The sequence below is a fragment of the Dermochelys coriacea genome, chromosome 4, assembly GCF_009764565.3.
Source record: "Dermochelys coriacea isolate rDerCor1 chromosome 4, rDerCor1.pri.v4, whole genome shotgun sequence".
In the NCBI taxonomy this organism is placed as follows: Eukaryota; Metazoa; Chordata; order Testudines; family Dermochelyidae; genus Dermochelys; species Dermochelys coriacea.
Window position 1 is genome coordinate 41,442,451 of NC_050071.1, and position 14,676 is coordinate 41,457,126.

General features: G+C 38.8%; 1 protein-coding gene across 1 annotated transcript in view; it reads right to left on the minus strand.

Annotated features, from left to right (window-relative positions):
- The window catches only part of TNIP3 (TNFAIP3 interacting protein 3), a 116,673-nt gene that overhangs the window by 46,721 nt on the left and 55,276 nt on the right, over positions 1–14,676 (minus strand). Inside the window, exon 3 of the mRNA XM_043513266.1 lies at positions 11,672–11,804. Coding sequence (XP_043369201.1) covers positions 11,672–11,804 — 133 coding nt within the window. The remainder of the gene's footprint in view (positions 1–11,671; positions 11,805–14,676) is intronic.

Here is a 14,676-nt window from a genome sequence, read left to right on the forward strand (position 1 = left end):
GTACCAAGACTCAGGATGCAGTCAGTGTCATAACACACAGGACAGACCACACCAGGCATTTCCTTTCACTTTCTTGACCTTAAATTTCACTCTTCTCTACAGGGGTTTTACCAAGATATGACAGCGTAGTAACCACTTTGGGCACTAGTCCCTCTCCACCTCTCATAGGCCTGGAGCTTCGGTGGATAACACTAATGCAGCCTCAGCACAGTGGGACACAATGAGCAATCCTCAGTCCATTCTTCAAGGAATTCTCCATCATTACACTAGTATTTTATTTATTTTCCTCCTTTACTAAAGGGGGAGTGAAGTGTATTGCTTTGCTCTTCAGGCAAAAAACCAAAACCCAACACAAAAAACACAGACCCCCCACAACTCTTTCCCTGCCTATTTGGATGTTGATTAATTTGTCTCTGAAATTCTTTTTTCAAAATTTTCAAAAATATTTTTTGCTAAGATTGAAAAAAGTAATGCCGAGCACAGCAAGAACTGTAAATTGCTGTCTAACTTGCATGGGATCTCACATCTTTATTTTATTTCTCTCTTTTTCTTTAAATGGACAAATATGTGCAATGACAGGCTCTGCATTATTGGGTGCGCTTGTATAAGTCACCAGAAAAATATACCTCAGGGAACAATCTTCCACTGGGAGGATGCAGACTTGATGACCTTACAGGGCTTCACCTCTAACTTCTGCCATTCACACGAACACACACAGCCATATCAAAGTCTACAGTGAACTCATGTGTTTTATATTCTCTTTAAATATCTATTTAAATAAAAACAAACTGTCTTCCAAATGGCACCAGTGCTCCTAACACTGTGTAGGACATGCCCCCAAACACTCCTTTTCTTCATTCATCTAAGCTCTACTTTTCATTATTACACTCCTTCCTTCTATTTCCAGCATATTTTCAGACCTGCCCTGGCCATGCATGTGCCCTCTTTCCTCCAATGAGAGCAGCAAAATGACCCCTTTTTACTCTTTAGGCTGCAATTCCTAGTATTGGATTCTGACATGCAATTGTGGCGCTAAACCAACATTGACCGTGATTAGGCTTGGAAGGATTTGATTGATTGGTAAATGCAGGTAAGCGATTTCACTGTACACCCAAATTGATGAAACAATATTTCCATTGATAATAATCAAAGTTTATAGGTAGGCTAAGTAAGAAAAATACTACTTGGAAACTTATTAGCATTTGATTTAAGGATATTTATTGATATATTTTGGCACTTGAAGTTGGCAAATTATATTTTAATGGTTATAAAGCTTTAACTTTTTGAATCTCAACAGCTACTGTCAAATTGTTATCTGACCCCCAACCCCATTGTGCACTGTCCCCTAATTTCCCTTAACTGTCAACATTTTACATTGATAACTATTTTTTAAAATTGCTTAAACCCCATAATTTTGCACATGAAAATGTAAAATCAATATCTTCAAAATGCTTAAAATAAATATGGGTATCTGTCAAAATGATAAAATAAAAATCTATTTCTGTCAAGCCTAAATATAATTTAATTTCTCTGTTCATTTTAACACAATAGTGGCAGCAATGGAAAACTGACCAGACAAACTCTATGTGGAATCAGTTCTGACTTAAGTAGAGCTTTCTAATTTAAGGGAAGACTTCCTTCTCAGTTTGAGTCACAACATAATCACCAAGAGCATTTACTCTCTTTTTGGAGCAATGGCGGTCTTTGGATATTTCTTTTCAGGAAATTTGCTAAAGGAGTTCCCCGCTGGGTCATTATTGTTTAATTTATATATACATACATACATACATACATACCTATCTATCTATCTATACTACACACACACAGACACGCACACAGAGTATTCTGCCTTTGTTTGACACAAACCATTTGTTGCTTCTTCTCTCCTGTCTCCCCGCCTCTCTTTCTTCTCCCGCTGTAACATTTTTATTATTCAGCTGCAGTGTGACCTTTTAAAAAGACTGCCCAAAAGTATGAAAAGGTGTATTAAAAGATAGTATCCTGCACCAGAAGAGAGAGAGTTTAGTTTACTTAATATTGTAGGTCTCTTTCATTTCTAATTTCTAAGATTCACAGGTTTCAGAGTAGCAGCCGTGTTAGTCTGTATTCGCAAAAAAAAAAAGGAGTACTTGTGGCACCTTAGAGATTAACAAATTTATTTGAGCATAAGCTTTTGATGAAGTGAGCTGTAGCTCATGAAAGCTTATGCTCAAATAAATTTGTTAGTCTCTACGGTGCCACAAGTACTCCTTTTCTTTTTAAGATTCACAGTTACCATTTATGATATCTCATTACTAAAGTTAAGATTTTGTCACAGTTATTTTTAGTAAAAGTCACAGACAGGTCATGGGCAATACACAAAAATTCACCAAAGCCTTTGACCTGTCCATGACTTTTATTCAAAATAACTGTGACAAAATGGGGCTGACGGGGACGGGGGGGGAGGGGGAGGATGAGAGCTTGAGCTCTGCTGCAGGAAAGGACAGGGGGAGGAGGGGTCCAGCACCTACTGCCCATGTTAGATGAGAGCTGCAGGGCTCCCACAACGGTGGCTCAGAGCTCCAGGGCCCACCAACTGACAGCTCCAGCCCTGCTACCCTGGGGCTGAAGCAAAAAATGTCACAAAGGTCTCTGGAAGTCACAAATTCCATGACGAAATCTTAGACTTACTCATTACCAAGATCTACTCTAGTATGCCTTATTCCTTTCCTTCCCCACTTTTCATCTTTTTTGTTCCCTATGTACCCTCAGATGTGGCTAGATGGTATAAAATCATTCTTTTCTTTCATGAGTTTCCATATAAAAATTATAAAAATGACAGTAACTTCAGAAATTATGCTTTAGTGAATATCTAACAAAACTGGCAAATTTTTCAAACATATATAGTGATTTTGGATGTCTTGTTTTTTGATGCCCAAGTCAAGATATCTTAAACGGTTTGATTTTTAGAAAATGCTAAGACCCTTCCTTTGAAAGACAGGCCCCTTTATGTATTGTAAATTAGGCACTCATAAATTAAGGTACTCAATCACTTTTGGAAATCTTGGTCATTATATCCTCCTTAATTCTAATGAAACTAAAGACTTTTAAAATGCTGAGCTGGATAAAAATCTCTTTTTGATGATGCAGATAACAGGAAAAATATAAAGAGTACTTGTGGCACCTTAGAGACTAACAAATTTCTCTAAGGTGCCACAAGTACTCCTTTTCTTTTTGCAAATACAGACTAACACGGCTGCTACTCTGAAACCAGGTAAAATATAGAATCACTTCATTCTATGACTCCTAACTTAGCCGGTGTTTGCAGTTAGATTGCCTTTATAGACTTCTACTATTCAGTGGCAGAACAGTATAAGCCATATTCACTATAAGATTATTTAGGCTAAGAATTTGCTGGTTTGTGTGTAGAATATGTGTGTATGTGCGCACATGCCTCTCTCTGTCTCTCTCGGACTCTCTGAAGACTTTCTCTACCCAAACACTTTGAATAGGATTTTATACTATGAATAAAAAGAAAAGGAGGACTTTTCTACAGCTCACTTCATTGGATCCATCGAAAGCTTATGCTCAAATAAATTTGTTAGTCTCTAAGGTGCCACAAGTCCTCCGTTTCTTTTGCGGATACAGACTAACATGGCTGCTACTCTGAAACCTATAATATGAATGTTTTTCTCCAACTGTTATTGTACTGGCAGGGCTTGTTTTAGTCTTAATTTAAAAGATCATTTCAGAAAAGAGTGATGATAGCAAGAGACGTTTGGGATACAGAGTGGCAGCTATTTCCTGTTCCCAGTCTTGTGCAGTAAAATAGTGAACAGCAAGGTAATTCCAGCTGGGAAATACAGTCAGTCTTTAAACAGGAAAGAGAGCGTGTTATTTCCTGTCTACATTTGATCTTTGTGCATAGAAGCTTCACCCAGACAGAAAAATGTGTAAGGAGGGGATTTTCCTGAAAAAATGAGTACGTCAAACACACCTTTTTGACATATGTATTAATGTTCATCTAGAAACTTGCAATATTCTTGTATGTACATGTGTTCAGATGAGAGTATGTTCCTCAGTATTTGAACCATAGCAGCTTAGGCACTGAATAAAAAAGATATATTTTCATCAGAGTAAACACAATATGGTACAGACGCATTCTGTTTCAAGCTTTCCTTCTATTGTTCTTTGTTGATTTCAGCAGGACTAATCATGTGAGCAAAGTTTCAGAGTAGCAGCCGTGTTAGTCTGTATTCGCAAAAAGAAAAGGAGTACCCGTGGCACCTTAGAGACTAACAAATTTATTAGAGCATAAGCTTTCGTGAGCTACAGCTCACTTCATCATGTGCCTAAGTGTTTACAAATTGTTGCCCTCAGGACTTAAATACCTACTTCATGAATCTAGTTAAACTGGAATAAAAGAGAGCAAGGAGGCACTAGAAAGAAACACTTAGAAAAATAATGTAGGAATGAGGAAATTCAAGGATACAGTGAAACTTAGTATGTGTATATCACACTGTACCCACTGATGAATCATAATCTTCTTGTAATTATATCCAGTGCCAGAACTGCTATGATCCATTTGCTCAGGAATATATTTTCATGTACAGAACAGTTATTGTAACTCTTGATCTATATGTCTAACGAGTGATAGTCCATGAACCAAATGTTTTCCTTTCTCTTCCTTTTTGCTGGTGTTTAAATAATATTTTTAAGTTGTTGTTCGTCCCTTCCTATTTGCTCCTATTCTTCCCTATATGGAAAAGTTGCCTTCTACTTGTATGTAAAATATAAATGAATCAGATTTCATATGAATGTCATGGATATGATATATTTAAAGTACTCTGTATATAAAAAAATATTTAATGCGGAAAATATATCATTTTGACAAAAAATATTTGGCCTAGTTTGTTACAATAGGAATGTTTAATAATTTTTATGTAATTTTTGGGAATGGAGGCTGTGCTAGTGGTTCTAGCAGGGGACTGGGATTTAGGAGATCTGGGTTCTATTTACTGCTTTGACTTCCTGCGTCACTTCAGCCAAGTGACTTGTGCCTCAGTTTCCTCCTCTATAAAATAGGGGATACCTCTCTGGGGACATATTGAGGATTATGATAATTTATTGAGATTGTGCCAGACTCAAAGGTGGTGTGTAGGGGAGTGCATGTTAGACTCATTTAGACTTTTTATACACACTGCAACAATAGGGAAGGAAGTGTTAGCTAGAATACCTCAGTTTATGAAACTTGCACAAATTAGACTTCTGACCCTTTTGAAGAATAACATAGGTCTGAGTTAGAGCTGGTTGAAAAACTTGATTATATTTGAAACCACATTTATAATATGTTTCCCATTTTTTGTCAGTGAAAATTATTTGGCCAGCTCTAGTCCAATGGAAAAGTTTCCATTACAGTAAATGGAAAGGAATCTGATCTAGGGCAAGAAGTCTAATTCACACCACATGACACTTCTGAGTTTGGCCCTTTGTATGTACATATGAAATTTGTATTTAGTTCACTTGTGCAATTAAAATACAAGGACTCAAATACAAGAACCCTTTCCATTTGCCCATATAAAGAAAAGGAGTACTTGTGGCACCTTAGAGACTAACAAATTTATTTGAGCATAAGCTTTTGTGAGCTACAGCTCATGATGCATCCGATGAAGTGAGCTGTAGCTCACGAAAGCTTATGCTCAAATAAATTTGTTAGTCTCTAAGGTGCCACAAGTACTCCTTTTCTTTTTGCGAATACAGACTAACACGGCTGCTACTCTGAAACCTGTCATTTGCACTTGCCCATATATGGACTGATCAGATGGTCAGATGGAAATAAGTCCATTTCATGCATTTCTTGTGCCTTCAAACTCTCTTTGAAGCCAGTCAGGCACCATGTTCTTCTCACATAACATGGTGAAGATTAAAAATGAGCCTTTCCATGCAGGGCCACCATGGTTTAATACCAAGATGCCCCAGGACTGTGGGTAATACAGCATGACGACATTCCATAATTTAAAAACTATAATATGTGCAGTGATCAGGGCATGAAGTTGAAGCTTGGAGTCCAGTCTGTTTATTCTGGATATCCAGGTTCCCTCTCTCAAATGGCCTCTTTCAGCCCTTAGATGTTTTTTAATTTATTAAGAACTTAGTTTACATAAAGAAAAAAAGGGAAGGAAGCAAGGGGAATTTGTTTACATTAATATTCCAGAAACACAGTTTTACTAGAGCCTTGTAGTTAGAATATGCCAGTTTGCTGTTGGTGTGTGGCTAACTCTCATGATTTTGTCATTGGTCTCATGGTTGTGACTGGTTTTTTTTTTTAAAGCCCCTGGAGTCAAATGGATATGTGATGATTTCAGCCTTCATTCTTAATGTTTCTTTAAGTTTCTAGGCTGTGGAGAAAGCTTCAGAGTGTGACCCCAGGGCACTCTAAAGGCTCAAACAGCAGAAGGCAAATAAAAAGAATACCAAATCTATTATTTTTACATAATCTCATGATTTTTGGTGTCTGACAGGATTTTTGAACATCTGGGGTTGGCAATACTGCTACCTCAAACATTGTAAAAATCTGACAAACATTCTGTGCCTGAACAAGTCTGTGGCCTGACTTTTCTGAAAGGATTACAAAGCCACAGAAGAAGCATAAGATAGGGAGGAGTAAGAGAAAAGAGAAAGGTATAAACTAAGTAAAAGATTTCCCCTCAGACCAGCTTCTGAGTCTACACAAACTGACATTCATGGCCATTTTCTTTACCATTGTAAATCACTTACATCTGAAGAGTATTCTTTAGCATAGCAATGACATCCTGATGATATTCAACTTATACAACCCAACACATTAATTTTAAGCCACCTGCACTGAAAATTGTTGGATTTTATCACAGCTGGCACTTACTGAAAATCCAAGTAAATAGTTGACCAAGTAAAAGAGCCACTCCTTTTAAAAACAATCTTAAAACCACACACTTTTTTTATACTTGAAACACTGTACTGCCCTCTCAACTGTATGAAAAACCCTCATACACATCCAAAGGGCAAGTAACTGGAATATGTGCTAGTGCATACAAAGAGGGGGAAAATACTACAGATTTGCACAGTTCAAGTGAAACACTGAACTATATAACAAAGGAGGGGGACTGAACCCTCTCTCTGTTCTCTTCCCTAGGAATCCCTGTCTACATTCCCAACTTTCTGTTGGAAAAAAGATCAGATCTAGTGGCTGAAACAATCACCAACTTTTGTTTTGCTGATTTGTGTATTAAGTGAGAAGTTTAATGCTACTTGCTTTTGTGGTCTTGATGCTGCTTTTGTTTCGCCACGTTTAGGAGGGGAGGAGAGGGAGAGATTTTTGTGGATTTCAATGATAATGTGAAATCCATCTAGGTTTTTTCCCTTTTGTGACAGTTCTAATCCCATTGTTCTAATTGTGACATTTTCCCTTAATCTTTTTGTTTTGTAATCTTATTGTAGGCAGCAAGTAGGGCTGGATAAAAAAAAACAAGAATTCCTTGAAAAATATCCAAGGTTTTGACATTTGTGTTCAGTCTGCATCAGAATGAAAACTACACTATTTGAATATTTGTACAGAGAGAGCGAGAGATCCACCTTAAAATAGCCAATACCCCTGTGATTAGGGCACTCACCTGAGATATGGGAGACCCAGGTTCAAGTCCCTACTCTAACAGGTCTGGACTCACACCTAACCATAGGGCTACAGAGTCCAGTGAATATTTAATTATTTATACAAAGTGGAATAGCTCCAACAGGAAAGGGAGAGAGAGTAATGCTATTAGGACTCTCACATGGTACACAGTAGGAGACCCAGGTTCAAGTTCCTGCTTTGCCTGAGTCAGAGAAGAGATTTAATCCTGGCTCTCCGCATTCCCCAGTGTCCAAATCACTGGGATACTGATGGGCTATTCTGGGGTCTCTTCTTCTGCCCCCGGAAATTCCATCCGAGATCTGAAATTTTTTCCAGCGAAGCTTTGGTCAAAACAGATGCATTTCCACACACGCACACAAAAAAGCTTACTTTGAAATGTGTGGTCCTATGTGCATTCCATGCATGGGTACACGCGCACACTACATGTGGGAGAATGGAAAAATCTTTCAAGTGGTGTCCATTAGTCCATGCCTGTGCCCTGAAGCCTGTCGTGCTCAGCACCAGGGTATATGGGGAGGTGCAGACTGTTTTCTACCACAAATAGTGTCATGATCCTGGCAGAGAGCAGGAGGGCAGGTAGAGGAATGCAGATAGGGATCACACATCTCAGGACCTGTCACATTACAGGTAAGTAAACTCCATTTCCTCTTCAAGTGCTGGTCCCTATGTGTATTCCAAATGGGGGTGACTGGTAAACAGTAGTCAAAGAAGAGAGTGGTATGAGGCTGCCGGCAGGACAGATGTTGTTCAAAGGCTGTGTCTGCAGAAGAGGCTTAGAATAAAGCATAATGCTTCATGAAAGTGTGGATGGAACTCTAGGTTGATGCCTTACAAATATCCTGCACAGGTACTTCTTGGAGAGATGCTTATTGAGGTTGACTGTGTTCCAGTGGATGAGCCCTCATCCTGTCCAGGGAGGGATGTGTGGTAACTGACAACAGCCAGGAATTCTCTTGGAGAGGATCTGCATAGATATTGCTTGACCCCACGTTCATCCTGCTGTAGCAACACGTAGTGTAGACATTTTTCGAATTGGTTTCATTCTTTGTGGGTAGAACACCAAAGCTCCTCTGATGTCAAGAGAGCAAAGCCTCTGCTTTTCACTAGAGGCATGGTGTTTTAGAAAGAATACTAGTATGTGAATTGATTGATCTATGTGGAATTCAAAAATTATCTTGGGAATGATTTTTGGGTGGAAGCAAAGGGATACCTTTTCTTTTTGAAAAGTAGCATATATGGCAGGTTGGCCATGAATGGCCTCAGCTTGCTCAACCTCCTGACCAATGTAATAGTGACCTTCATAGACAGGAGGGACATTGAGCACATGGTTAGATGTTCAAAGGGTGGCCTGATAAGTATTGACAGTGCAAGACTGAGGTTTCATTGAGGTGGTGGCTTCACTACTGGTGGGAATGTCCTAGTGAGACCCTTCAGGAATTTGATTATTATTGGGTGTTTAAAAATAGAATAGCTCTCTACTCAAGGGTGGAAGGCAGTGATTGCTGCTAGGTGGATCTGCAGTGAGCTAATAGACAGGCCCAACATGTTCTGGTATTCCTGCTTTTCTAGACTATCAGCTGTCTCTGGGGATAACTGGTTTTGTCTGCCCAGGTGTGGAACTCTCGAAGAAGTTTCAGTTTCAACAAATGGAAATTTTCTGACAAAAAACATTTCATTGAAAAATTCCTTAGCAGCTGTAGCAGCATTCTGGAGGTGATGGCTTACTTGTGAAATACCTGTAAATTGATTCATCAGAGAAACATCTTCTTTCATTTTCCTGGTAATTCCTTGAAACATACTTAGAGTTGTGCTTTTCAGCCACATCCTTTTCCTCATGATGATGTCATAAAGGAAGGGAATTGGGTCTCCACTTTGTTCCTTTCAGGTGGTGGAATAAATAGTTTAACAGTATCTCTTCCCAACCCGGGTGCATTATGCTGTTTCTCCTTCCTTTCCTCATTGCAGGAAAGAGGAATTTCCTCTCCTTCTCTCACTACTAGATGGAGAGTTGCATCTAAACCATCACTTTTTCTTCTTCAGACCCTCATTCCCACTCCACCAACTTCCCCTCCCATCTGCACAATGGGCCTTATTTTTGTTTCCCTTCTTCCCCTTTCACTGTTGAACTGTTGAACACGAATCTAGAGATGTTTGTGTTTGTTTAAGGTCACAGCCATGCATCTCTAGATATCACTATCCAAAAGGTCCAAGTGGTCAATCAGAATGCCACTTTGGACAATACGGCTATGTCTATGCAGAGATAAAAGGGGAGCCACTGCAGCTGCCCTGGTTCAAATGCCATAGGCTGCGGAGCTAAAAATTGTGTAGACATTCTGGCTTGAGCTGGAGCCCAAACTCTGGGACCTTCCACTTTTGCAGATTCCCAGAGCTCGGGCTCCAGTCCAAGTCCAGACACAGCAATTTTTCAGATCTGGAGCTTGAGCCCCATGAGCCTGAGTCAGCTGACCCAGGCCAGCTGATGGTTTATCATCCCTGTATAGATGTACTCTCAGTGTCTCTAGCTGGGCTTTGGAAACTGCTGAAGAAAAGTGTCTTCTCACTTAAACAAACAAAAGAAAACAAAAAAAAAGCAGGAGTACCTGTGGCACCTTAGAGACTAACAAATTTATTTGTGGGCTATAGCCCACTTCATCAGATGCATATGATGGAACATATAGTAAGAAGATTATACATACATACACACACACACACATACAGAGAACATGAAAAGGTGGAAGTAGCCATACCAACTGTAAGAAGCTAATTAATTAAGATGAGCTATTATGAGCAGGAGAGAAAAAAAACTTTTGTAGGGATAATCAAGATGGCCCATTTAGACTATAGACAAGAAAGTGTGAGGATACTTAAGATGGGGAAATAGATTCAATATGTGTAATGACCCAGCCACTCCCAGTCTCTATTCAAACCCAAGTTAATGGTATCTAATTTGCATATTAATTCAAGCTCAGCAGTTTCTCATTGGAGTCTGTTTTTGAAGCTTTTCTGTTGCAAAATTGCCACCTTTAAGTCTGCTACTGAGTGACCAGAGAGGTTGAAGTGTTCTCCTACTGGTTTTTTAATGTTGTGATTCCTGATGTCAGATTTGTGTCTATTTAGAATAATAGAACACTTCAACCTCTCTGGTCACTCAGTAACAGACTTAAAGGTGGCAATTTTGCAACAGAAAAGCTTCAAAAACAGACTCCAATGAGAATCTACTGAGCTTGAATTAATATGCAAACTAGATACCATTAACTTGGGTTTGAATAGAGACTGGGAATGGCTGGGTCATTACACATATTGAATCTATTTCCACATGTTAAGTATCCTCACACCTTCTTGTCAACTGTCTAAATGGGCCATCTTGATTATCACTACAAAAGTCTTTCTCTTGCTGATAATAACTCATCTTAATTAATTAGCCTCTTACAGTTGGTATGGCTACTTCCACCTTTTCATGTTCTCTGTATGTGTATATATATCTATAGATATCTTTCAGAGTAGCAGCCGTGTCAGTCTGTATTCGCAAAAAGAAAAGGAGTACTTGTGGCACCTTAGAGACTAACAAATTTATTTGAGCATAAGCTTTCGTGAGCTACACTGAAGTGAGCTGTAGCTCACGAAAGCTTATGCTCTAATAAATTTGTTAGTCTCTAAGGTGCCACAAGTACTCCTTTTCTTTTTATAGATATCTTCTTACTATATGTTCCATTCTATGCATCCGATGAAGTGGGCTGTAGCCCATGAAAGCTTATGCTCAAATAAATTTGTTAGTCTCTAAGGTGCCACAAGTACTCCTGTTCTTTTTGCGGATACAGACTAACATGGCTTTTACTCTGAAACATCACTTAAACAGTTTCCCTAGTCAGAGGAAGTGGCTTGGTGAGAGAATTTACAGTATGTTCAGCATATGATGTGTTCAGCAATCAAGGAAGTTTGTGCACAGTTGTTAATACAACAGGAGATATCCCCTCAGTTTTCTTCCCTTGCAGACAAACTGTTGCAAAAGAAACATTTGCTTACCTTCAGGGAACACGAAGTCATCCGTTTGAGCACAAATTCTTGGGCAATGAACTCAGAGTTCTCATGGTACTGTGCAATACTGTTCTTCTCTATCAGATTTCTTATTTCATCATCAAGCTCTATGCTTTCACACCTGCTTAGAAGGAAATGGTAGGGTTATATTGCCAAAGCATACAGGAAAGAATTTAGGAAGCCCTTTTTCTGGTCAACCATTTCCTTATGTGGCACAATATGTGGAAGAGCTAATTCTGTACCTATTCACCCTTGCACACAGGCACAGAAGAGTAAAGCAGAATCACAGAATTTCAGAATCCCCAAAATGGAACAATAAAGAGTTTGTGTTAGAGTTGGTATAAGATTTTTCTAACAAAAAATTTTTTTTTATAAAATGGCTTTTTTCCTTAAAATGAAAATTTTTTGCATAAAAATCATGAGTCACTTTTGGGGGTTTGTGAAAAATGTGCCTTTTCTCATTTTTTTCAGAAATTTTATATCAAACATGAACAAAAATGTTATCAAAACTGTTTACTGAAAACCTGGCTCCGGTAATGTTTACAATAACATTTCTGATAATTAAAAACTGATTTTTTTAAAAACACTTTCCTTAAAAAAAGGTCTGTTTGAACTTATTTATTTTAAACCACAATAGGTGTTCATTTTTCCTCTAGATCTAGTTAATAATTTCTCCATTTGAAGCTTTCAGGAAAATCATAGGCAGTGAGAATATTTTATCTATGAGCTTTACTTATTTCAGTTTATATAAACAATCCAGAAAGGGGCCTATTCCAGGCAATTTGAAAATGTATTTAAGAACATAGTTCATCCATATAGCAAATCCATCAGTCTTCCCCATAAAAATAAAGGCTATAATTAGGCAAGCGGAAATTTGGACAGACAACAGAACAGTTCATTCTATTCTGTGCTTTTACAGACAAGGACTGTGTGCATTTCTCTTTCCATCAGCATTAGTTCTTTTCCCCTGTGTACTAAATAAAAGAGTTGGCAGTAAGGAAGGGTAAAGTTTTTTATTTGGTTTATTGTCCAGAAGTCAGATCCCATGATTATGAGTCAGACATTCTTGAGTTCTGATCCCAGAACTACCACTAATTCTGGAGCTAACACGAACTGTATGTCATTCACAAAATGTATGAACTGGAAGAGGTTGTGTGAAATTACTGTAACTTTCAACTAGAAATGTTCAGTCTCTTTGATGCTTTGGACAGTGAAATGATGTTATAGACAATGTCTAAATCCCTTGCCACTTTGGATAAAGTTCAAGTTATACAGTCCTCCAGAATGAGAAACAGTACTGGTTTAGTTAGGCATCTAAACCCAGAGTGATTACATGGCACTGCATAACAAATATTGGCGCGAAGGTGGGTTATTGAAAGCTGAGTAGGGAACTGCTACTAACATGGTATGGTAACTTATCACTCACCAATTAGGTTAAAAAGCTGACTATCAAAATTATACGACATGGCTTGTTGCACTATGGAGCTCCAGATCTCCTAGTGAAACAATCCAAATTGCAATGCCTCCCGACAAAGACTGTGCACTAAATTATGCCACTGCAGATACCCTAACAACACTGAAGGTGCCACTTTAGTCACTGAAGTCAACAGGCTTTTTGCCATAGACTTCCATGGATGTAGGATCAAGCCTTTATAGATCAGTATACTAATGAGGTGTTTATAAAGAATCTCAAATAATGAAGAAAAACAAACAAACCAGTTCCCAGGCCTAATATATGAAGAAATATTTAGGGATAGTAATCTACAGGAGGTCAGGCTCCAAACACATGGAGCTACTTCCCCCCCGATGCAACAACAGAACAGAATTTTCATGCAACTCATACGGCAATGCCCTTGTTAAAATTTAATCAATATTTGAAAATTCTCAACTGTCTAAAAAAATGAATCCCTTCACAGCCTATGCAGGGATGGAATTACAGGAATTAGCAGCATAGACTTGTGGAGACATGTATCAGATAGACAGACACTAGGTTTTTTGGACTAGTTTTGAGAAAACCCCAAAAATACAGTCTCTCCCTCTGTCAAAGGGTATGTCTTTACTTCACAGTTCACCCAGTTTATTATGCAGCTGTTGCCCCAAACCTCCTCCTATCCACACACAAAAACTTCTGACCCCAGTTTATTGATGCTTTCACTCCAAGATAACTAGCCCATCCTGGAATAAAGCCTAAAGCCCAGGTGCTGCTTTTGCACATGCACTTTGCAGTGTAAATCACTTGAGTACTAGTAGCTCTCCAATGCCTTCTCACAATTAACTGGAAAGAATCAGAGTGTCTCAACTTACTGCAGCACATGGGATATGCCCCCACAGGTCATAGTGACACATGCAGGTAGCACAGCACTAGCCAGGATACAATAACTCAGGTACAGCTTTGCAGTGTGGCTGCTCACACCCAGGCTAGGCTAACGTGGGTGCAGATCACTCATGTTAACTCTGTAACGAAGACATACTGAAAATAGCTTCTATGCGCTTCTGTGAACACAAGAGTAGATTCAGCTAATCAAGAAACCAGGAGAAGTGCGATGTGACATTGGCCATGTGAGGAATACCACTAGCCAACCCAGCTTGAATCTCAACATGCATCGCAAAAAGCTTGAAAATATCAGGTTTTTTGTAGAGCCCCATACAGTGCAAATAATTCATGTCCAGAGATCACAGGAGAGCTGGAGCATTAACAAAAAAAAAAGGGGGTGTGTGAAAGAGAATAATTTGAGTACTTTCACTTTGAGTTAGGCTTTTATAGTTCTGACTCAGATTGCTGCTTGACTCTCAGTCCATTTTTTCCAAGAGAGTTTAGTGATCATGTACTGCTCTAGAAGAAGGGCAGACCTGGAGACTCAAATTCTCCACTGACCAGGTACATCAAAGGCAGCAATATTTTTCTCCAAACCTCTCAGCCAGTGTTTCATCCTAAATCAGGATAGGGTGAGAAAGCAGCTTAGTCTCCATGGCTATTCTGTTCTTCCCCTTTT